The 25,968-nt window shown below is 43.2% G+C and overlaps 1 protein-coding gene across 2 annotated transcripts in view; it reads left to right on the plus strand.

The window, feature by feature from the left end:
* nek11 (NIMA-related kinase 11) overlaps positions 1-24,881 on the plus strand; it is a 222,504-nt gene extending 197,623 nt beyond the window's left edge. For both annotated transcript variants that reach the window (XM_034058454.3, XM_059013082.1), the window contains exon 16: positions 22,593-24,881. In XM_034058454.3, the coding sequence (XP_033914345.3) occupies positions 22,593-22,794 (202 nt within the window). In that variant the 3' untranslated portion in view covers positions 22,795-24,881. The remainder of the gene's footprint in view (positions 1-22,592) is intronic.
* The last annotated feature ends 1,087 nt before the right edge of the window (positions 24,882-25,968 follow it).

Genomic DNA, 25,968 nt, shown 5'->3' on the forward strand with positions numbered 1-25,968 from the left:
GCCTATAAATAATATGGAGACCACGGTTTATAGAATTGTATGGTAAAAGTTTCTGCAAGAGACGGATAACAAGCATCATTGCAAAAAGGAATAGCATCATACCAGTTTTAACAAATACAATAATACAATGTTAAACTAGTTTTGTCCCTATTTTTTGAAAGTCTGGAAAAGTATGGAATTAAGAACCCTTTTTCCAGGTCTTGAAAAAGTATTAGTCAGGGATCCAAGTGCAAGAAAAGCGCTCAAAAATGGGTTAACATGATACCACCACCTACAATTGTTTGGGCACTTAATTTAGTAAGGTCAACCCCTACTGTGATAGAATCAAGAGGCCTGATTTGTTGGAGATGTTGGCTTGTACATAAAATAAGCATTAATGTATCTGTACTCTAATCTTCAGTTTTCAATCATTTCGAATCCCCATCAGCAATGCAAGTCTCTGCTTCGCGCACACTGAGTTAAACACAGTCTCTGTCTCAGCCAGCAAACCTTGAGATTCTAAATTCTGTACCTGTCAGTCATAAATAATGACTACTCTCTAGCATTTGTATATTCACTAAAGGTTAAGCTGTTTAGGTTTGTAAATACACAAAGGTTTAATTATAGTAGTACTTTCCCATTGTGAATGATCAGTCAATGAAAACATACTTTCATGCCTGTCGGCTCTTAATTTAATATACATGGTTCCTAAACCATACTGTTCTCTGTATAAACACATATCTCCTTTGTGTGTAAAGCACACAAGTAAGTAAGTGTTATGCAAGCTGTAGCTCCGTATAATGTCCATTGTATTCTCTTTTATCACCGACTCTACTACTAATATTAACTGTCATTTAGATGATACAGTTGCTTGCATTGATTACAATAACAGTATCAGTAGTACCTTTCTATAGAATATCACAATTAAATGAAATATATTTAGGACACTGTGGCAAAGTGGTGAGTGAATACAGGTGCGTGCAGTGCAGAGTGGATACAAAACAGACAACGAGTTACAGGTGCAATGGTGTTTATTGATATCTCAATGTCCAGAGCCTTACGGCAAACAACTGTAAATAATAAATGTTGTAAAGTGATACAACGGCATTTGTAATCCCCGGTTTTGACCCGTAACCCAAAAGTCCCATTTACACTGACACGTAACACACAAACACAGTTCCTACAGTGAGTGAATTAGTGCTCGTGGTGCAAAGACAGTTCTCCGTGAACAAAAGAAAAGTGCTGGCGTCCGGGTTTGATGCTGCCTGAGTAGCGACAGCTCCGGTTCGTGCTGGTAGTCTAAAATAACAAACGAACAGTTTTTACTTTGACAAACAAAACACATGTTCTTTTGGTTTCACAAGCTTTTGTTTCCTTCTAGTTTTTCGTTCTAACCATTTACAAAGAACAGATTACTTTGCTACGCCCCTATTTTATACCCTCCCTCATGACCCCTTGGTTAACAAGCGCATCCACTTCTCCAATCCGCGGATGCCATGCCGTTTCCCTACAAAGCAGATTTTTTTTATCAGATCTTTGAACAGCACTTGTGGTAACTAGGGAGAATGAGTATGCACTCATATGCACGGTGCTTAGGCATCTGCATTGAGTGACAGTAAAGATTCAAAGGTGGACAAGAGGTGGCTTTAGCAGTGCCATTTCCTGAGAAAGAAACTATACCCACAGGGAAAAAAATGATAAAACTTTAAAAATAATAATAAACAAAATAAATATTAATAATACATTAACAACTTATCGTTTAATTTAACACATTAAAGCTGTTATATTAATAATACATTAACAACTTACGTTTAATTTAACACATTAAAGCTGTTAATACCTATGAAGGGGGGGGGGGTTATTATTATAATAGTAATAACAATGTAATGTGTACAAGAATTATGAAACGCATAAATATAAGCACAGGCTATCTTCTGCCGATAAGTCGAATAACAGAGTCAGCTCGGATGTCTGTAAAGCAGCAGGACCTCTTTATCCAGGCACACAATTTCAAAACTGGCACTTTGCATGATGCAGGGTGGAACTTGGTCTGACAATTTTTCAGGAATTTTGTGCTGTATGCGAGGAATTTCAAAACCACAAACACATTCCTCACGGCATTACTGTGCAGTTACAGCAGCTAAATCAGAAATTGTGTGCTGTTCTGTCAGGATCCCGATCTCTCTCACTAATGCGTGGTACAGTTCTAGGCCGTAGCCCATAGGAATGTGTATCTTCAGAATGCTTCACATTTCAGACATCAGAGTTTTCTTTTCCCGTCTTTATCGCTAAGTCTATAGTTTAGATCTGACAAGTTTCCTGCAACCTGAAATATGTCCTTTATAAACAAAAGCTGATTTTGCAATGAAATTAGCAGCAGCATCTGATCTTGGATGAGTTTTGACTCTTACCAGGTCATTGATTCTGTAGGAAACATGTTGTTTCTTAGCATAATGCACTCTCTGGCATGCATGGCTCTCTTATGATCATGTGCATCCTTCAGTGAAGAGGTCAGTTCATCTTTGTATTCTGCTATACTATAAGGTAACCACACAGGTTCTGGTTGAGTCCACAAGTCCAGTGGAGTAAGGAGGTCTCATCCATATATAAGAAAAGCGAGTCTGTCTCCTGTACTCACATGCAGGGCAGTGTGCAACGCAAAGGAGATATGGGGTATATAATGGTGCCATGAAGTATGTTTTCCTTCAAAATACGCAGAAATTGCCATTTTCAAATTTCAGTATGGTTGATCTGTGGATAGTAGGCTGTTGTCAGCCTAGGTTCAGACCCCAACAGACACCAGGAAATCAAAATGTTCACTCACAGCTGGTGTGCTTGGAATGCAAATACTTCAATCAAAAGGTTGTGTGCAGCAACCTGCGCAGTTGTCTCTCAAACAACAAGATATGAGCATTTCCTCGAGAGGTGCGTGGGAGGGAGGCCACAAAATCTACCCTAGCATTTTCCCATGGGAATGTTGCTTCAATAGGCATCATAAATGCTGAGGGAATACTGAGGGAATATATAACTTTAGGTGCTTCAGATGGCAGATAGCTTTTGTGGGACTTCAACATGGTGACTTCAACTTGTAAATTCTGCATTTGGTTTGCTAACTTTTCCATTATAACTTTCCCATAGTCCAACTGTCCTCTGTTTTCAGAGTAAATTCAATTGGCCTGTCCATTTTTTTTTTTTTTAACACTAGTAATCTATTGAGTCACAATATAAAGTTTTAACTAAGATCATTTAACAACCTTAGTAGGCAATCAGTCACCCAATGTTTACTAAAATGATTGTGAATATCAGAAGTCAAATACAGGCATCCAAATGCTAATACCATATACCACTAATAGTGTTTTAAGTTTTAAATCTACAATACAATGAACTAGTTCAAAAACTTGAAATGCAAGTAGGAAAGTGTAGTAAAACAATAGGATATCTAAAGCACTATCAGTGGGTTTTTTTCTTTTCTTTTTTTAACACTTTACCTGCAGAAACACACAAACACAGTATTTACTAAAATTAGTGGAATAATTGTGTCCAATAATATCACAACATATTTATTTTTTTGTTTAGGCTACATGTCATTCTTAATCTCTATGAAAAGCTATTGATTGCTGGCACAATAATGCCTTAATAGCTCTCTCTCTCCCTGGAGCTTGGATCATTTCCACTGATCTGTATTTAATGTCAAATTAATATTTAGCTTTAGTAACTCAGTGCAAAGATGGCATGGTATCAAGTCATTGATTATTTCTACCAAAAGTGAGTTGCCAAAAAGCTAATTTAATTCCATGTTTAATAGCATACTGTGATACAGTGCAAGGGGTCTTAAAAATGTTAATCACAGTGACAGAAACAGCTGCCACGCTCTAGCACATGGTATTATGATTTTATACCCTGGTTTCATCTGTTTCCTGTTAATTTTATGTTTAAAACTAGGCTGGTAACATGTTGTTTTGGGAAAACATTTTTGCAAAAAAACTAAAGAATATGGATTGATCAAAAATGTATTTTGTTCTGTTAACAGCAGAATTGAACAATTTAGCTGGTAAATGCAGTTTTCAAAATATACCTTCTATGATACATTTTTGCTATGTCACTGTGGCGGAGTGTCCCGCCCCTATTTATTATTATTTGTATTTGTTTGCGGCATGGATAAAAGCGCTGCGTCTTTTGTTATTATTATTTATAATTTAAAAACCCGTGAGGATGCGTGGCTGATCAGCTACTGATTATTTAACTAGCTGACAGTCACACATCCTTACCAAACGCGTGCAGACTGTGGCCGAGGGGTAATAAGATAATTAACATCTAGTTAACCGCCCCGGCCAGAGTATAAGAACCTGCAGCTGTCCGTGCTGCAGGGTTGGGTGTACAGAGAGGAGGTACGAGGAGATAGAGAGGAGACAGAATTTAAAATAACAATTGCTAAAACGTGCTGGATTAGCCAGCATGACACTTGTTTGTCTGTCTGATTTGTTTGGCCCTTGTGCCTTTTTGTTTAGTGTTTTGCTATTGTTTAAATCTTTTGTTTTGTTTATTTATTTATTAAACACACTGAGTGCCGTAGCATTCAGCTTCACCTGCCCATCCATTGTTTTGGTTCAGTTACTTCCTGGTCCGTGACGTCACCACACCTCACCACTGCAAGCCATCCTGCCACATATGGTGTCCTGCGTGGGACAAAACAACACCTCCAACAGTCGGACCAGGAAGAAAAAGGACGTTTTTTTTTTGTTTTTTTCAAAAAGTATTTTTTTTTGTGTGTGTTGTGGAGAAGAGAAAAAAAACAAAAAAACAATGCAACCGCAGCAACAGGAGGAGGATGGCTGGGAGGTGTACATTGTAAACCTCGTGGCGGAGTTGTGCCCTGGCTGTGGGGCATATGGGCACACGGTAGCCATATGCCCCACGCAATACGAAGAGGTGGAGCGCGAGCACCCAGTGCCCAGAAGGGGGGAGCGCGAGCACCCAGCGCCCAGAAGGGGGGAGCGCGAGCACCCAGCGCCCAGAAGGGGGGAGCGCGAGCACCCAGCGCCCAGAAGGGGGGAGCGCGAGGACCCAGCGCCCAGAAAGTGGGAGCGTGAGCACCCAGCGCCCAGAGGGGGGGAGCCCAAGCATCCAGCGCCCCGAGGGGGGGAGCCCGAGCATCCAGCACCCCGAGGGGGGGAGCCCGAGCATCCAGCACCCCGAGGGGGGGAGCCCGTGCATCCAGCGCCCCGAGGGGGGGAGCCTGTGCATCCAGCGCCCCGAGGGGGGGAGCCCGTGCACCCAGCGCCCAGAGGGGGGGAGCCATTGCTGCTGTCTCCAACGCCAGAGGGAGAGGAGCCATTGCTGCCGTCTCCAACACCAGAGGGAGAGGAGCCACTGCTGCCGTCTCCAACGCCAGAGGGTGAGGAGCCCTCGCCACTGTCTCCAGCACCAGGAGCAGAGCAGCAGGAGCTGCCTCTGTCTCCACCACCGCTAGGGGCAGAGCAGCAGGAGCTGCCTCTGCCTCCGCCACCTCCACTGCCAGGAGCAGAGCAGCAGGAGCTGCCTCTGCCTCCGTCACCTCCACCAGCAGAGGGTGAATGCCTGCTGGTTCCGCCTCAGCCGCCGTGGGAGGACTGCTTGCCCCTCCCACCTCCACCAGCAGAGGGTGAATGCCTGCTGGTTCTGCCTCAACCGCTGTGGGAGGATTGCTTGCCCCTCCCACCTCCACCAGCAGAGGGAGAATACCTGCTGGTTCCGCCTCAACCGCCGTGGGAGGATTGCTTGTCCCTCCCACCTCCACCAGCAGAGGGTGAATACCTGCTGGTTCCGCCTCAACCGCCATGGGAGGACTGCTTGCCGCTCCCACCTCCACCAGCAGAGGGTGAATACCTGCTGGTTCCACCTCAACCGCCGTGGGAGAACAGCTTGCCGCTCCCAGCTCCACCAGCAGAGGGTGAATACCTGCTGGTTCCGCCTCAACCGCCGTGGGAGGATTGCTTGCCCCTCCCACCTTCTCCAGCAGAGGGTGAATGCCTGCTGGTTCTGCCTCAGCCGCCGTGGGAGGACTGCTTGCTGCTCCCAGCTCCACCAGCAGAGGGTGAATACCTGCTGGTTCCGCCTCAACCGCCGTGGGAGGATTGCTTGCCCCTCCCACCTCCACCAGCAGAGGGTGAATACCTGCTGGTTCCACATCCACCGTCATGGGAAGGACTGCCCCTGCCCTGCCTCGCACCGCCCAAGGATGCCTGTTGCTCCGCATCGCCCAAGGATGCCTGTTGCTCCGCATCGACTGGGGCTGTCTGTTGCTCCGCATCACCTGGAGAGCCACCAGTTACAGGGTATGAGGGAGAAGTGGAGCTCCCGCTGCCGCCTCCATGGCCAGGGCCTCCCCTCCCAAGTTCTCCTCCCGAGGGTCCGCTGCTGCTGCTACTGCTGCCGTCGCCTCCCGAGGGTCCACTGCTGCTGCCGTTGCCTGCCGATGGTCTGCAGCTGCTATTGTCGCCTCCCGAGGGTCCTGTTTTGCCTGGGGTCGCTACCAGTCCTGCCATGCGGCAGGAAATACTGTGGCTGGAGCCCCATGAAGGGGAGCTGCCAGCCACAGAAAATGGGGGGGAGGTCAGGAGACCAGCTCCCCCAGCCGCACTTTCGCGGCAGGAAATACTGTGGCTGGAGCCCCATGAAGGGCAGCTGCCAGCCATGAAGAAGGGGGGGGGGGGAGGTCAGGAGACCAGCTCCCCCCGCAGCAATTTCGCTGCAGGAGAAAGGGTGGCTGGAGCCCCACAGAGGGGAGCTGCCGGCCATGAAGAAGGGGGGGCAGGTCTGGAGACCACGCCATCGGAACGCTACGGCTGTTTGGGTGGGAGGAGGACATCCCACCGTGGCCACTACCTTTGGCCTGTTGCTGCCCCTGTTCCTGGGCCGGGACTGCTAGCCGGGACTTTGGGGACTAAGGGAGGAGGTGGCCGAAAAGGCCATGTGTGCTGCGCACAAGGGGGGGCATGTGTGGTGGAGTGCCCTGCCCCTATTTATTATTATTTGTATTTGTTTGCGGCATGGATAAAAGCGCTGCGTCTTTTGTTATTATTATTTATAATTTAAAAACCTGTGAGGATGCGTGGCTGATCAGCTACTGATTATTTAACTAGCTGACAGTCACACATCCTTACCAAACACGTACAGACTGTGGCCGAGGGGTAATAAGATAATTAACAGGTAGTGCTGCAGGGTTGGGTGTACAGAAAGGAGGTACGAGGAGATAGAGAGGAGACAGAATTTAAAATAACAATTGCTAAAACGTGCTGGATTAGCCAGCACAACACTTACTTGTTTGTCTGTCTGGTTTGTTTGGCCCTTGTGCCTTTTTGTTTAGTGTTTTGTTATTTTTTAAATCTTTTGTTTTGTTTATTTATTTATTAAACACACTGAGTGCCGTAGCATTCAGCTTCACCCGCCCATCCATTGTTTTGGTTCAGTTACTTCCTGGTCCGTGACGTCACACACCTCACCACTGCAAGCCATCCTGCCACAGTGACTGACAGGTTGGCCGAGTAGTGACGTTCCCTGACCAGAGAGCTGACAGAAAGACACACAGGCAGGTATTTGCAGGTTAATGCGCTGTTTTTATTTGCACAAAAATAAACAAAACACTTTCACAAAACACACTGCTCACAGAGCAAAAATAAAAGTTCAAACCAAAACAAATCACTAATACTGAACTGACATGCAAGCAAATACCATGCTTTTCTGCCCTAGTAGCAATTGCTTTTTCCATCTTTTTACTTTCGATTTCATTTTTTTCCTCTCTCTCTCTCTCTCTCTCTCTCTCTCACACACACACACGTTCCTCCTGAGAACACCCACCTCAAACACAGAAACAGACCGGTTTTTATACCAGTGGCCATCTAACAATAATTACAACACTCAAACCATAATTAAATAAACGGCACCAGCCACATTCTCACGTTTTTTGGCAGGGATAGGAATTAACTCCATCTCTGCCAACCACCACCAATACACGAACAACACAATGATTTCCATTACATGAGAGTAGGTGTTAAAACTTCATGCTGATATTGTACTCGGCTCTCGCCAAGATAAGCACCAACTAAGACATAGCTTCTTTTACTGTAAACTAATGTGATCCATCTGCGTTTCCTTCCATCTGATGATGTAGATATCCTTCTGCCTGGTGTGGATGGCCGAAGTGTAATGCTGGCTCCAGGGATCAGCCTATTTGACTCCCTGGCGCATCAGCACCCACAACAGCTGCAATGCTGGCTCCAGGGATCAACCACAGTGCGGCCTCCGTAACGCATCAGCATGACAACCGTCTGGACTGAGCTGAGTAGGGTACTTCTCTGGGGTCTTCAAGTGGGCACCTTCTATGCTTGGTGTTTTGTCGACTAGCCCACGACACCTCAAGAGGGCTCGACAGTGATTCTGGAGTCCCAGCATCACCCCCATCCGTCCCTCTCTCAGCTAAGCCCAGCTTACTTACCTTCCTTTCCATTGACGTTGCTTTTTCTGCTGTGCTTACGGTCCCCAACCAGAATCTTTTTGTCTCAACCAGAGCCAGTTGCTGCTTCTCTCTGCTGCTTCAGATAAGTTCTTCACTATGCGTCGCAACTCTTGACCACTGAATCCAATGTCTTTGAGAAACCGGGTTGTGGAGTGTGCCACAAATCCACCTCCACTGGGTAAACCTGGACTCTCCATCCTTGCTGTTCTGCTTCAGCAGCTAGTTGAGTGTACCGAAGCTTCTTCCTTTAATACGCCTCATCCACAACATCCTCCCATGGCACTGTTAACTCTACCAGGTGAACAAAGCGTGCTGATCCAGACCACATGACAATATCTGGTCGAAGGTTAGTGGTGCCAATTTCAGGTGGGAGAATAAGCCGATCTGCCAGCATTTTCCAGTCTCTAGCAGCTTCCAGTTGTCCTAGACAAGTTTTGGTTTTAATACCTTTTCATGGTGGTTGCTCCCCTGGACGGAGGAATGTTCGTGTCATACATGGCTGGAATTGGTGAAAAGGCCAAACATCGCAGCACCTGGTCATGACACCAAGTAAACCGTCCTTGGCTAAGACCCACCTGACATCCTGTCAAAATGTGTCTTAATGTAGCTGGCAATGAACACAAAGGACACTACGGATCCTCTCCTACCCATAGGTTAAGGTTCTGTGGTGATGGGAGAACCATCATATGTTGACCTGATGAGGAAACTGATCCTGCTCTGTTCCATTGTCCATAGCTCTTGCCAGGCGATCTTGCATTGTTCCACACTCTCCCATCTCGTCCATTCTCCATGCATTTAAATACAAAATATCATAATACATTCTTCCATTCCCAATAAACACCAAACAATAAATGTATTTTAAATAATAATACATTACACTGCAATACATTTATAAGCAGGGCTTTGCCCTGCCCCCTAATTACGTGAAGGGCTTTTTTTCTGCCCTGCCACAGTGACCATACAAAGTTTGTTAATGAGCACTTCTTATGGTGGCAGTCTTGTTTCAATATTGGTTTAAAATACAGCAAGAGCCCAATGGGGTGGATAATTAAATAGGACCCCCGTTGGCTTGGGTCTTTAGTTTCAAACAGTGGTTGATTCCATTAAAGTATAAATAGCAACAAGGTAAGCCTTAAAATTGCCTGAAAGCCCCCTGTCATAGAATAGAAACTATATACTTGTAGACTGGGCTTTCAGGATCTCACAGAGGAAATACATTCTAAATACTGGGTTTCATATAACTGTCCAGTGCAATGAATGCATTTTTGCTGTAAAAAATGCTGTTGATTTATAATACTACAAAGATAGGGACCCTTTTATAGTAATAGACAATAGTTATGGTGGGTAAGACACATTTAATTTTATGAAGCGTGGACTCCCTCAGACAGATAATGGCTGAACCTCTGATGCAAAGGTGACCAGAAACACCGGACGCCAGGGAGATGACACCACTGCACGGTTGTTGGGGCCACACATACAAAATAGATGAGCTAATTGATCTTGACAAGGCGAAGGTCATTCTTTCCACTCCTAGGCTTCAATGCAGTGTGTTTTCCACACAACATCTATCATTTAAAAGTGGATAGATACAATGCTGCATGTCTTTTTACTTGTCCAGAAAGATATTACCTTTTTTTACTGATGACTGCAGGCTCCTCTGCTGATAAGCAGTATGGAAGGAGCATGCTTTGTACTTGTCATTTAGTTAATGCACGTGGACATTTTTCTGCTAGAGCGTAATTCAAAAGCATTCATCCATAACTGAGTGAAGACAACCAATTGCTTTCTGAAAAACGCATGCCACCCCTTGTTTGCATCTCCCACTAGAGATGTGGCCCCCTTGAATACCCCAAAGCTATTCTTTTCACATTTTATATTGTACTCTCTCAAATGCAAAGCATTGCCTACCAATGAGTGAGTGAGTGAGTCTCTCAATGGGGATGCAGTTCTGCATTATAACTAGGGCCCCGGAAAATTCACGATATCGCTTATTTCACAGAAATCGTGTATTTGACTGCCTACCGTGAAAAATATGCATTTTATTTTCCTTCCAGTATTTTACATTACTCTTCACCTCCCCTGTTCATGTCATACTTTTATCAGGTAGAAGACGTGCATTTGGTTACCGGCTTCATGATTGGTGAATTCCTCGTACAGTACAATAACGTAACATGCGGGAAGTTTAAAATGGTTGTTTAGATTTTGTTATTAGCTTACAGTGTATGATTAACATTAAAAATGCAGACAGCTGACAAATCAAAAAAAGCAAAATTCATTTCAACAGAAGATTGCGTTCAGAGCTACGAAAAGGGGGGGTTGCATGCAGATGGTGGGATTCTGTTTTGCTCAACTTGTAATGTGTCTTTAGATCATCTAAGAAAAGGTACTATTGACAAGCATCTTGACAGCACAGTACACAAAAACAAGAAAATCAAACTTAAAGTTCAGGCTAAGCAATTACCGAACAAGCAGGCCACAATCACAGGATTGTTTAAAAAGAGCAGAGAAAGTGGAGCAACACATAATGTCAACACGTTTGAATTAGTGGAAGCCTTTAGTGCAGCGAACATACTGATACAACGGCTGGTCAATGAAAAATTAAGACGTTTTTTAATGAAAAAAATCTTGAATTGTGACACACTCACATGAGAATATCTCACTAAAGCAGAGGTTTTAAAACTGGGGCACGCCAATACCTGACTGGAAAATACTTAATTTCTGACTTCCTGGCTATTGTAAAAGCTTGGCAGTAAATGGCAGACTTGGTGGGCCTCCAGGACGATTGACTCAATCAACTACCCAGGCAGGGATCATGTTTAATCTGACCAACCCCCTGTTAAATCTGACCAATCCCTGTCTACAGAGCGTGTGTAATTTCAGACCTGTCGTAGCTCAGCAACTCTATCACCCAGCCCTCCTTCATTTGATTCATATTAAATACATTTTATTCACAAATAAAAAAAATAGGTTTAGATACACATGCAGAATGTAGAAAATGGACAAACAAGAGTGTGACATTTTATTAAATAAATCATATGAAGTCATAATAAAATTAATCTGGACAAACATTACAATTACTATTCGTAATTGCATTAATATTAATAAAGACTAGTCACTTATTAAAATGCTGCACCCTTGTTTTCTTATTCTTTATTTCACATTTAAAAGCAGAAATAAGGATTTGGGGGATTTAAAAGCTAATTTAGTTGTTTCACAGCAAAATACAGTATACCTTTTATTTCACAAACATAAACAAATTGAAATTTCAATAATCGTAGATTAAAACCATAAGGGCCTTACTACTAGTAAAACCAGGCCGTGATATAAACAAAAAGGTATACTGTAATAACAGTACCGTAATAATAGTACAGTCAGTTTAATTTAAACGGTTTGGCTGCGAAACAATTAAGTGGGCTTTTAAATCCTCCACGTCCTTACTTTCTCATTTAAATGTGGAATGAAGAACGAGAATAAGTGACTATGTATTGATGTTAATACAATTACGAATAGTGATTGTAATAAAGTGTATCTATCTTAAAAATATATTGTGACAGGATGGACCGAGGTTTGAGACTCAGAGACAGTATAATGTTCAAAAAGAAAGTTTTTAATAAACAAAAATACAAAATAAACCAGCACAAGGGCCAAACAAAGAGATTTAAACACAAAATACAAACACAAAACAAAAACTTACAAAATAAAGTTTCCAGGCTGGGCGTTGCCTTCACTGGAACCAAAAACTTACAAAGACACAGCACAAACAAAACACTCTTCTGGAACTCTCTTTCTCCTACTCTCCCCTAGCCAGGGCCTCTCCCCTGGCTTTTATTCCCTGTGGCTGGAGCCCAATTATTCAATAATTACTGATTAGTCAATTAGGGCTCCAGCCACATTCTCACATGTTTTTCTGGCAGGGAGGAATTTTAACCCCCTCCCTGCCAGTCCCAACATTGATCATAAAGACGGGGCAATACCCCGTCACATATCCCCCCCCTTGTGCCAAGCACAACATGGCCTAAATGGCCACCTCCCCCCTCAGTCTCAGTCCCGGAAGAGGGGGAAGCACAGTGTCCATGGGGGTGGCCATGGTGGGACGTCCGGCACCACCCAATTCTTCATGGCCGGCAGCTCCCTCTTCCGGGGCTCCGGCCACACACCATCTTGCCGCGAAAGTGCAGCTGGGGGAGCTGGTCTCCTGACCTCCCTCCCCCTCTTCATGGTCAGCAACTCCCCTCCGTGGGGCTCCGGCCACAGTGTAGTGACCCCAGGCGAAGCAGGATCCCCGAAGACCCCAAGCGACGGCAGCAGCAGCGGACCCTCGGGAGGCGACGGCAGCAGCAGCGGACCCTCGGGAGGCGACGGCAGCAGCAGCGGACCCTCGGGAGGCGGAGACGGGAACGACGGCCCGGCTCCCTCTGGTGGCGGAGACGGGAACGGCGGCCCGGCTCCCTCTGCTGGCGGAGACGGGAACGGAGGCCCGGCTCCCTCTGCTGGCGGAGACGGGAACGGAGGCCCGGCTCCCTCTGCTGGCGGAGACGGGAACGGCGGCCCGGCTCCCTCTGCTGGCGGAGACGGGAACGGCGACCCGGCTCCCTCTGCTGGCGGAGGCGGGAACGGCAACTCGTCTCCCTCTGCTGGCGGAGGCGGGAACAGCAACTCGTCTCCCTCTGCTGGCGGAGGCGGGAACAGCAACTCGTCTCCCTCTGCTGGCGGAGGCGGGAACAGCAACTCGTCTCCCTCTGCTGGCGGAGGCGGGAACAACAACTTGTCTCCCTCTGCTGGCGGAGGCGGGAACAGCAACTCGTCTCCCTCTGCTGGCGGAGGCGGGAACAGCAGCTCTTCTCCCTCTGCTGGCGGTGGAGGGATAGACAGCTCCGACTGTTGCCCCTCTGCTGGCGGTGGAGGGATAGACAGCTCCGACTGTTCCCCCTCTGCTGGCGGTGGAGGTGGGAACAGCCTATATTCTTCCCCTGCGGGTCCCTTCAGCCCTGGGCCTGTGGGCTTCCCCTTCTCGGGCCGTGGACGCACCGACTCCTCCCGCTCGGGCCGTGGACGCACCGACTCCTCCCGCTCGGGCCGTGGACGCACCGACTCCTCCCGCTCGGGCCGTGGACGCACCGACTCCTCCCGCTCGGGCCGTGGACGCACCGACTCCTCCCGCTCGGGCCGTGGACGCACCGACTCCTCCCGCTCGGGCTCCTCCCTCTCTGGCTGTGGACGTTCGGGCTCCTCCCTCTCGGGCTGTGGACGTTCGGGCTCCTCCCTCTCGGGCTGTGGACGTTCCGGCTCCTCCCTCTCGGGCTGTGGACGTTCGGGCTCCTCCCTCTCGGGCTGTGGACGTTCGGGCTCCCCCTCTCTGGGCGACGGCAGCGGCCCCCATTCTGGCTCTCGGGACGGCAGCTCCTCCCCTTCTGGCTCTCGGGACGGCGGCTCCTCCCCTTCTGACTCTCGGGACGACGACTCCTCCCGTCCTGACTCTCGGGACGACGACTCCTCCCCTTCTGGCTCTCGGGACGACGGCTCCTCCCCTTCTGGCTCTCGGGACGACGGCTCCTCCCCTTCTGGCTCTCGGGACGGCGGCTCCTCCCCTTCTGGCTCTCGGGACGGCGGCTCCTCCCCTTCTGGCTCTTGGGACGGCGGCTCCTCCCCTTCTGGCTCTCGGGACGGCAGCTCCTCCCCTTCTGGCTCTCGGGACGACAGCTCACCCCTCTCTGGCTCTCGGGATGACGGCTCCTCCCCTTCTGGCTCTCGGGACGACAGCTCCACCTTCTTTATTGGAATGATTGGGGCGTCTCCCATATCTACCGCCAGGTAATTAACGACCATCAGGGCAAGCTCTGCGAAGGACGCCGGGTGATGCTGTTCCTCCCACTTTTCCCACCTCCCCCCATCTCGACGCCACAGCGTGTTGATAACTATGGGGAGGTCGTGGAAGAGGTCCGCCTCAGGGTGCATCAACCAGTCCCATATTTCCTGGGATGGTGGTGAAGGCGGTGATGTAGGAAGTGGTGGGGTGGCTGCCGAGGACGGGGTTTGCAGCTGCTCCTGGTCCCGATTGTGGGGGCATCCTGCCCAGTTGTGGCCATCCACCTCACAGTACCCACACCAGTCAGCTGGTAGCCCATCTGGACAGGACCTCCACCGATGATCCTCCTTCCCGCACCAGGAGCACCAGGGGAAAAGACTGGCTGGGTCCTCCAGCTGGGGTGGCTGTTGTTGCAGCAGCCTACATTTCTTCGGCTGCTGCTTCTCCTGCCTTTGCCGCTGTCTGCTCTTCCCCATTTTCCCAAAAAAAAAAAAAAAAAAAACTCCCAAAATTCAAGAAAAAAAAAATTACTGCTCTGAGCCTCCAGGTGGCGCTATCCCACTTCTGACACCAAATGTGACAGGATGGACCGAGGTTTGAGACTCAGAGACAGTATAATGTTCAAAAAGAAAGTTTTTAATAAACAAAAATACAAAATAAACCAGCACAAGGGCCAAACAAAGAGATTTAAACACAAAATACAAACACAAAACAAAAACTTACAAAATAAAGTTTCCAGGCTGGGCGTTGCCTTCACTGGAACCAAAAACTTACAAAGACACAGCACAAACAAAACACTCTTCTGGAACTCTCTTTCTCCTACTCTCCCCTAGCCAGGGCCTCTCCCCTGGCTTTTATTCCCTGTGGCTGGAGCCCAATTATTCAATAATTACTGATTAGTCAATTAGGGCTCCAGCCACATTCTCACATGTTTTTCTGGCAGGGAGGAATTTTAACCCCCTCCCTGCCAGTCCCAACATTGATCATAAAGACGGGGTAGTACCCCGTCACATATATATTATAACTTTATTAAAGATTAGTCGCTTATTTAAATGTTGGACCATGTTGGTTTTGCTGTGGTTGGTTGCCAATCTATCTGGGTTCACCAATCCTGGACATGCATTTGTACCCCCAGAATACTGGCGGGAGATTGGGGTCTGAATGGCATGCCTGGGATTGGTGAAGGTGGATGGAGGGCGCGGTTTAATGCAAAGAGATAAATAAGAGCGCATGTCTGAGTGCAGTTGTGCCAGTGAGTGACAGAGGCTGTCTCAGTGAGAGCGAGAGGTAGACTGGAATTATGCACAGATAGATAGGTTTTTATCATTTTGTTTTGTTTTGCTTTGGCATGGTCCTTAATTGTTTACTAGAAGGGGGTCACCAGAAAAAAAAAAAAAAAAAAATCTCTGGGGGTACAGCAAAAATACTTTTGAAACCCCTGCCCTAAAGTGTATGCAGCACACGAAGAATATTTAAAAGACAAAATTAACGATTCTGAGTCTGGCCACTAATGATAAAGACAACACTGTTTTTTACATTATTTTTATCCCACAGAGCTTTACAACTGCTAATTCAGAGGAACGTAATGCTTACTTAGTAGATACATTGCATCTTGATTCTGTTAACCACACAACAGTAGGTCAGGCTGTCATTAAGATGCTTGTGAAGTATGGCATGATTTCAACTGTGTGTCTGCCTTTGTAACAGACAATGCCAGCTAAATGTCAAAGGCATTTTACCTTGCAAGGGTTGCTTCCAAAATCTTACTTGCAATGCACACATCATGGCACTAGTCGGCGATCTATGGCGTCAGTTTCCCATGTGTAAACCACTTTGTGGAATTGGTGAAAAAGATTTTTAAATCTTGCCCCAGTAGAATATGTTTCAAAGAATGCATGAAAGAGCTGTGCGGAGCGGGACCTACTGTGAGTCTTCCACCAGAGCCCATTGTTACACTGTGGAACACCTGGTTCAAAGATGTCAGATTTCACAGTGAGAACCTTGACATCTACAAAAAGTTTGTAAAACAGGAACTTGATTTAACACCACACACAAGCTCTAAAAACAATTGGGAAAGAATTGTTTGATAGCAGAAACTTTTCATTGCACAACATGCAACACGTTTCATGGATTTACTGACGTGGTTTGAAGCACTAAAAGGTTTGAATTCATCTTGCTTACAACAAGGTAATCGACACTGGAGTGAAGGGCGGGCAAAAGCACATCACAGCAATTTGGAAACACTGAATCAGCACAGGCAAGATGTATTTAAACTAGGGCTGTCACTCCATTAATTTTGATTGGTTAATTTATGGGCATTAGTTGGTTAATCAGTAGATTAATCCATGCACGTTTTTAATATAGGTAACGGTCGTATAGCAGCTGTCCTGCATAGTAATATTGAAATCAACAGAATCTAAAAAAAATAATAAGCCCAATTTGGTCTTTTTAAAACCATTACTATTATTTTTATTTTAATAAATGTATTGAATGTTACCTTCCTATTACCCTAATAAAACAGATTTAGGGACCTGATAACACAGTCTACCCAGAATGCACTTTTAATGCATGATTAAATTGTAAAAAAAATGTAATTTGCGAACAACTCTTTAGTTGATTAATCGGTCTGATTAATTTAATTTAAACAAATAGCAACCAAACTCTCCAACTACTACTGCCCAGATGTTTGAAAAGCCAGTCTCTGTTTTTTTCAGCCAGCAGCAAACTTTATTAATGCTATTTGGGTTCTCGACCCACAAGTTTCTGTTTTGGATGTCACATCTTTGCCATTAGAGGCAATCTTGGTTTCTCCGCAAGCCGTACAGATGAAATTGAAGAGTACAAGCACTGTGCTGCTGAAAGTGACAAAAACTTAAATATTGTTGATTTCTGAAATCCGATTCCCAAACATGGCAAAACTAGCACACTACTTCTTCAGCATCTGCAACCTCCACTGCTGGTCCTTCAAGTTCAGCATCTGCTTCCCTCAAACCCTGTAATCTTTCCTCTGTAAGTTCAATGTCCATTACGGAGGTACGGTTATACCTCTGTTCGGCAAAAAGTTTTGTGGTCTGACAAAACTAAAATGGAACTTTTTGGCCTAAATGCAAAGCATTATGTTTGGCGCAAACCCAACACAGCCCATCACCCAAAGAACAACATCCCTACTGTGAAGCATGGTGGTGGCAGCATCATGTGATGGGGATGTTTCTCATCGGCAGGGACTGGGGCACTTGTCAGGATAGAAGGGAAAATGAATGGAGCAAAGTACAGAGAAGTCCTTGAGGAAAACCTGCTGCCCTCTGCAAGAAAGCTGAAACTGGGACGGAAGTTCACCTTTCAGCATGACAACAACCCAAAGGACACAGCCAAAGCTACACTGGAGTGGCTAAGGAACAAAAAGGTAAATGTTCTTGAGTGGCCCAGTCAGAGCCACAACCTAAATCAAATCGAAAATTTGTGGCATGACTTGAAGATTGCTGTCCATCAACGCTCCCCAAGGAACTTGACAGAGCTTGAACAGTTTTGTAAAGAAGAATGGTCAAATATTGCCAAATCTAGGTGTGCAAAGTTGGTAGAGACTCGAACTAGAAATCCAGTGCACACCCCATATTTCTTATTTTTCTTTTTTTCTCTCTCTCTTTTGTGGGCAAAGTCTCTTTGCCCACATGTGCGCCTGATTTTGGTGCTCTAACTGTCCGCAAAAGTGTTTTGGAGTGTTGCTAAATAGGGCCCTAGCTGTTTACGTCTATGCTTAGTTATATAAGATATTTTTTTTTTATAAATTTTTTTTTTTTTAGGTTGATAGGCTCCAGTAGCATATTTAATGTTATATCATTTACTAATAATTTGACAGCATGTGTAGTTTTAAAACTAATTAATTTCTACATACTACTAGAAATGTACAGTGTGTATAAAGAAAAACACATAAGCTTCGGTTTTGTCATTTCAGGTTTGCAGTTAACGTTTCTCCCGTGTTTAATATTTTTGGATTAAATGCAGCAAAATAGGCTACGGGAATTACGTAGTCATTTTAATTAATGTGTCAACATAAGTTAGGGCTGTCAGTTAAGCTTCAAAATAGCAATTGATTAATTGGGCACACAAAATATAATCGTTCTAAAAAATATATATGATTGTACCACCCACATACATTTTCGCTCCATTCCAGTTTTCCAATGTACATTCTAAAGAGTTGACTCAGTATGTTACAATGTTTCAGCCTTGGTTTTTGGGTCATGTTCTTGATGAACTATCAACTATCAATAACACAGTTTTGGCAACTTAAATCAGTAGAATATAATGTAAATAGAAAATGTGTTTTCAGGTATTTATTTTATTTTTATTTTTTAAATGGCAGTTTTGTGACACCTGTGAAATTCGTTGTTTTTTTTTTTTAAATTGTCATTCATGAATTTCTTTAAAAATACCGTGAATTTTTCCGGGCCCCTAATTATAACCAATAGATTAAAGGTTTAGGGCCATGTACGGTTTTACACACACTGGAACTTTTCTTGTGAAAAACAACTTGTTTACAGCACTGATTGTTCCATCCAGCTGAAGAAGTACTTGTAGTCCTGATATAATTGATTTTTTTTTTTTTTATCAATTATTCAGATTATATATATATATATATATATATATATATATATATATATATACACACACAGTGCTTCCTCGCTATAAGGCTCTCGATTATAACATGCCTCGGATAAGCTTTCAGTTCTAGTATGTCAGGTGCATGTTCACCATTTAGGTCTTGCAAAACAAATAAAATGTGTAACCCATGGTGTGACCACTGACAAGCAACCAGACTGTTTTGCCAATTCCATAATCTCCTGCTTATGATACTCGGCAACTTTAGGTAAGTATTCACGTTTCAGCTGGGCTGATGAAAGAATCACTCCACCATTTAATACACTCTGTCTGAAGAATTTCCTTAACTTTTGGTTGTCCAATTTTTCAAAAGGGATATTTGAGCAAACACACGCCTCTGTCAGGTCAGAATTTAATAAGTGGACTTTTAGAATATGGAAGTTGTGTCTCAGTTAAGGTGTCACTAGCAGTTTATTTGCACAAGAATTGTTTAGTTTGTAAACTATGCATTTACTGTGCTTGACCATGTTTTGTTTGTTTACATACATATGTGCATTAACGTGTTTGTGATTTACTATACTCATGTATGGTTTACCATGTTTTTTTTTTTCTTTAAGCTTTTATGTTCATGCTGAATGTTACACTGAAATACAATTATCAGTACTTGGTATACAGTACTGTTTTCACCATCCATCCTCAATGCACTCTGCTGCAAGAGAAAGCCTAAATTGTTTACATATATTGAAGAATTGTAAACATTTATCTTAAAATTAGTGAAGCTGCAATAAATGCATTTTGACAGATTAGCAAATAATTCCCTCCTCTGGGTAATGTGAGATTTAGCGTATATGATAAAATGCACCTCTATGTACATACGTTGTCTTGACTTTTTAAATAACTTTGGTGACAGATGTCTCACCATGAGCTTTTTGCATTTCTCCATGCAGACTTGTGTCAGTTGTTTGAATTGTCCCACACGAAATATCACCTGATGTTTTCTCTAGAGGAAGCAGATGCTGAGATTTCCTGCACCTGCTGTTCTGTTTGCATTATCTGTGTGTGTTTACTGTTTGAAGGCTGGGAATTGCAAGTGTCTTGGTTTCCAATATTTTTTTCTTTTTATAAATGCTGATCCCGCTGAGGGATTACAGAGCTGGACTATGACCAGACCTTTACTGGGTATACACACATAAGGCCAGGCCTTTGGTATATGCCATAGATACTGATTTTATTGTCATGCTGTATGGGCTGTGGTTTTCAGTCTAACTGGGTTTACTCCGCCATGGTATCAATTATGTCATCAAGCCTATTACATTTTGGTTGTGTTAGCAGATAAACATATTCTCTGTCTATCTGCTGTCATAATACAACAATTGGTTTGAACACGGATCCACCTATCGACATGCCTAATGAAAAATTACATGCACGGTTTGACTTTGCAGGATTCTACAGTTAACAAGCTGTAGTCACTTCCAAGCAAAGAATACCTAAGCTTTCTTATGTTTTGATATTTGCAGATACATAATCCTGAGAGCACACTACTAGGTGACTGGCAGAGGATGGATTCAAAGCCTTGAAGTGCAGCACTAGTTTGTAGAAGAATTCTCCATTATCTGTCTTGCTATCCATTCCCTTAAGATTGCATAACAGAATTAGCTAATGCTTCAGGGTGACCACTTCAGTCATGTCACATTTAAATCGAGACATACAGTAAGTGCTGAGATAGCAGTGCTTGGAATAAGTTATTTTTTTTTTTATTTTATATGGCAACATATGGATCTTTCACCAGTAAAAGTAAAAGTTCTTTGTATTTGTGGCAGCACGGAAGGGTGAAAGCCCTGCCAGTGCATGAGTGTGTATATGTGGGGAGTATTGGATGGCAGGGAGGGAGTTAAAATCCTCCCTGCAAACACACATGGGAATGTGGCTGGAGCCATCAATTGAATAAATCAGAAGTGGCCAACCCACAGCTCTTTTGCAGTTCATGTGCGGCTCCCGGAGAAAAGCTGGTTGACGCACACTTTGTGGCTCGAATGAACTGAAGAAAGAATAATAAACAAAAATGAAGAGGGACCGTAAAAATAAACACAAGTTTATTGTTTGTGTTCCCTGTATTAATTTGTGTTTAATTATTCTTTCTTCTCGTTCGTTCTCTCTCTTCTGCTTCTTTGAGCCTACATGTTCACTGCAAGGATATTTTGTCTCTTGTTGACCTTAGACACCGCTCGCTGGCGCATGTGTATTTCGAAGCCGGATGTGCAATTGAAAGTAAATTTCATAATTTTGAACTGTGCTTGTTTGTTTCGTGGAGACAATAACATTGAGCAAACCCCCCACGAGTAATAAATTAACGTAAGAGGCTTTAAACCAGACTGGGAGAAAGAGTTTGCTTTCACTGAAAACAGTGGTAAACCTGTGTCTCATCTGCAACAAATCGCTTACACACTGTAGCCTGTACAAGGCGAGCAACAAAAGTCATTATGAAACACAAATCGCAACACATACTCATCTGAATATCCTCCTGGATAAGACTTAAGGCAGATGTTGCTTTCGGCTCTCAGTAAAGAAGCTGATTTAACGACTCAAGCAAGTTTTGTATGGCAAGCATGGAATATCCCTCGTGGCAAACGTCCTTATTCAGATGAATGAATCTTTTTGTAAAATTGTAGCGTTGGCGCTAGACTAGAGAATGCATGTTTACATGTTATATTGCAGGTCTAAAATTAATATTATATTTACATATTACGTCTCGTCATGAGCAGGTACTGTAATCCCTTTCAAAAGAAATGTGTGTTTGTCATCCACAAAGCTCAACAGTATTTAATACATGAGGCAGTCATACAAAAACAACAAAAAAACAGCATTCAGATCTTAAAGGGAAGAGCTTGTCAAAAATAATTCTTACAAAAATGTGTATGTGGTGTTTTTGGTGAAATCAGGGCAGTTATTGTATTTTGCTTCATGATGAATATATTTTATTTAAATTGTGTAATACATACAGTATAAACTGAAATAATGGGAAAACACCAGTATGTTACATTTAAAGTTTTAATACACTGTAGATTACCGTAGAATACAAATTACACAGAAACTGTGTAGGCAATGTTCTATTCCTTGCTGTGTATTTTGCTGCCATCAAGAGATAGTCTAACAACTACTGTACTACACAACAATGCTAGTATTTAAAATGTCTTGCTCTCGCAAACATTTCATGTTTTGCAGTGTCTTGCGGCTCTCGGCCATATGGAAATTTTGGTATGCAGCTCGTAGGGTCAGGAAGTTTGGCCACCCATGGAATAAATGTTTAAATGATTTAATTAAGGCTCCAGCCACAGGTGTATAAATTGTGTTGGTGAAGGAATGGTGCGGTGGACAGTGTTCTCTGTTTGTTGTTTTGTGTTTATGTAATGTAAATAAATATGCGCATGTGAGCGCTTAACTGCAGTTTTATGGTCTCTGAGTCTCCTTGGCAACGCGCACCCTGTCACAGTATTGCAATTTGAAATTTGTAAATGAGCCCAAGAATGAGCACATTTCAACTGGTGGTAATTCCATTTACAAAAGATAAAGGTCCTGTAACATTTAATATAGGTGTGCACGGAGCCAAAACCCCAACCATAATTATATTCTATTTGTAATTAAGATGTAATTAGGATATAACTGAAAGCATTTTGAATGTAGTAATTAAGTCATCTTCTCTTTTTTTTCCTTTGCAAGGTCAATAATAGATAAACTGGGCGCAGAAGTCTTCGTGAAGGTTTATGATTACTTAAAGAAAGCAAGGCAGAAGCACGCAAACGAAGCTGAGATCAAGGAGTACTTGGCGAAGATCATGGAAAAGCCCAGTGACTGCTTTGAGGTGGATCAGCTTCTTTACTTTGAAGAGCAGCTCTTGGCATCAAAGCGAGAAGAAGCCTAAATTAAAAAATATATTGACAATGACCAACCATACAAGACAACCATTTTGTGAAGTACTCTAACATGACTTACTTTCCTTATATTACAGATGGGTCAGTGAAGCAAGATTTAATTTATTACTGCCTTTATTACTAAGAACAATCTGTAGAAAAAAGTATAAGGCATTAGTGACACAACTATTTTCCTCTACAGCAGGCCACATCAGTGAATGATGTGCCATTAAAGTCAGAGGAATACTGTTGTAGCACAATGGTTGATTTTTTATTTGAATTATGTCATTGTTTAATTCTTGTGGTAAGTAACTATCTTTGAAATATGCATGCATTAATGCTGTTTGGGAAGGAAGTATGTGTGAGGTTTGGGGGTTGGTGATTGCGATTTGAATTTTGTTAACTGGCCAGGGTAAAGTCAGATTTTCAGTTTGACCATATGTGTGTCATTTTATTGGCCTTCTGAATCAAGCAAAGTATACTGTGTTTGTGTTTTTTCTTTTTTTTTCATTTAGCTGTGATTTCAATATCACACATTGACCACTATTTCAGTAAAAGATGTACAATATGCAGCGCTGATATGTGGTTAAAATACAATGACAATTGCACAATACCACTGTGGTTTTCAACAAAATGGTTTCTATAAAAAAAAAAAAAACAGACCTGTATTTTAATTGTAAAAGGATAAAGTATTTGGGAGTGCACTTCTAACAATAATGTGTCTGGAATTAATAATATATGTGTTTGTGTGTGTAACATGCCCCTATGTATAATGTACAAGACTGGGCAGCAATGTGGGTTTTTTTTTTATTATTATTATTATGTGAAAGGATAATATACAATTTTTTTTGTTTTATTTAAAGTGCTCAAGTTCATGTTTTTGTCCCCCAGCAAGTTTATATTGCATGTATTTGTTGTTTTAATTGGGTTGTTAGAGTCATTAATGCATCTTATCCTGCACAGAGAAGTCAGTGGCTGCTTTATTAAATAATACAATTGTATTTCTCTGGGATTTATTATTAACTTGTATAATAAAACAACTGCATGTATAGCCAGGTTATGTGACATACAGTACTGTATGTAAGAAGGCAGAATCCTAATGGTAGTGCATCGTACAGCACAGCCCCTTACACTCCTCCTCCCTTAAGTCCTCTGCAATCAGCTGCAGCCTATCCAAGGGAAAGCCCATCGTGCCACCTGAGTGACAGAAGTGGATGGGTGTGAACCAGCAACCACACTGCCCAATCAAAGGTCTTAACCTCTGTACAAGAGAGCCAGGCTTGTTTGCAGTTATATAGCGTTAAACCTGATACCACCTGAAAGCCATGGCTTGAAAAAAGACTATTTCAAAACCAAATGTTAAATACTACCTAGCTGTGATTAGCTGTGATCAGCAACTTATGGGTATTGCAAGACCAGTTTGAGGAAATTAGTACGTGATATCATCCCTAAGTCAAATATTATGCTTATTCAGAACGGGCTTAAGTATGTAAATAACAGGTTTGTGTGTTTTTAATTTCCAGGTTTATTAATTTGCTTACATTGCATAGCAGTTACCAGTGTGATAGGAATATATATTATGTTTTCTGAATTAAGGGCACCATCTGCTAAAGTGCATCTTGACATTGGCTTCCCTGACATGAATTTCATTAACTGGCCGAGGTAAAGTCAGATTTTCAGTTTGACCCTATGTGTATCATTTTATTGGCCTTGTGAATTAAGAAAAGTAGATTTTTGGGTCCAATTTGAACAGTAAAATGAAAGTAATCTTAAATAAATCCTTTTTTGAATCTAAAGCAAGACTTGGTCTGGTAAGCCTTTTAAAATTGTGTTTACGTGCATCCTACCAAAGTGCAGGTAGGTAACTGACATTTTTAAACCAAGGCCATATTATTTAAGTGCATAACATTCAACAGGATTCTCAATATGAAGGTTTTGTAAATTTGTTTCGTGAGGGGTACATCGCCCCTTATTGCATTTGATTCATTTGTTTCCCTTATCTCCACCCTTAGAATTACCCCTAGTCAATAGGGGGGTCTATTGCCTTGTCTAGTTGGCCAGCTGGTGGATCATCAATTCAAGTGGATTTGAGGCAATGTTCATGCTGTTAGATAATGATCAATAAAAAAATCATTGTATTTAAAATGTCTGTTTTCAGTTTCTTCTGAACTTCTGAATTTTCTATATGCAGGCCTTACCTAGACCCCTTGTTATGGACCTGCAGTGGGGAGACAGCTATCTCTATATAACACTGTATGGGAAATACACTGCTTTAAGCCATTGTTAAGCCTGTAAAAAACAGCTGCTGATGTCTTTATTGCCATCGCTTATTGATGGGCGTTTCTACTTTTCATTTGGGGGAGCAGCTGGGGTGGCTTTTATTAGATTTAGGCCTACACATGCTTTGCATTGTGGCAAAGGGCATTTATGTAGATTGTTAATTACATCCGTTGGATCCTTCTGTTTTTATGGTTTCTTGCAAAAACATCAACAAAGTCATTAATGTTCAGGGATTTTGCAGGGATCTGATTCAATGTTTAGAAGTCCAATATTACTTAGTTGGTTGTCTGCCATTACAGTCTGTAAGTGTTTGTTGTTTTTTTTTTTTTTTACAGTCTTCAATGTAGACGAGCTACACTTACAAGCAGCACTGTTGACAGGTTGAAAGAGTTCTTGTGAACTGAAGCAAACTGGATGGCTTCTCCATGCAACTTTACACTCCAAGGTCCGTTGAGCCTGGTGTTACTCATGGCTAAGGTGTTAAACAGTATATCTGAACTATATGCTTCTGCAACATCCATCATGATGCACATGGTATATTTTTTTTTGTTCTGCTTACTCGAGAAATATTGATTGATGAGAGTAGGCTCCATGGATCGGGGTGACAGTGCTATTATTGTTGTTGTTATTGTTGTTATGTGTTATTATTGTAAGCCCTTAAACCAGTCTCTTCGGGTTCAGCTTGTGAAACAGGATGCTGGACACATTTATTGTTCCGTGCACTTGTTACTTATTTAAGGCTGAGTTGCAGATACAAATACTATACGAAACCTTGTATAATAAAACAGCGATCGGGCACCGCTGCTCCGCGCCTAGACCAGTTCAAAAACCCCCAGCAAGAACAATCTCGAATGTTCCAGAGTGTCCCTCCAAACTGTCCGACTCCCCAACACAACTGCAACAAT

Source organism: Acipenser ruthenus, chromosome 3 (genome assembly GCF_902713425.1).
Source record: "Acipenser ruthenus chromosome 3, fAciRut3.2 maternal haplotype, whole genome shotgun sequence".
In the NCBI taxonomy this organism is placed as follows: domain Eukaryota; kingdom Metazoa; phylum Chordata; class Actinopteri; order Acipenseriformes; family Acipenseridae; genus Acipenser; species Acipenser ruthenus.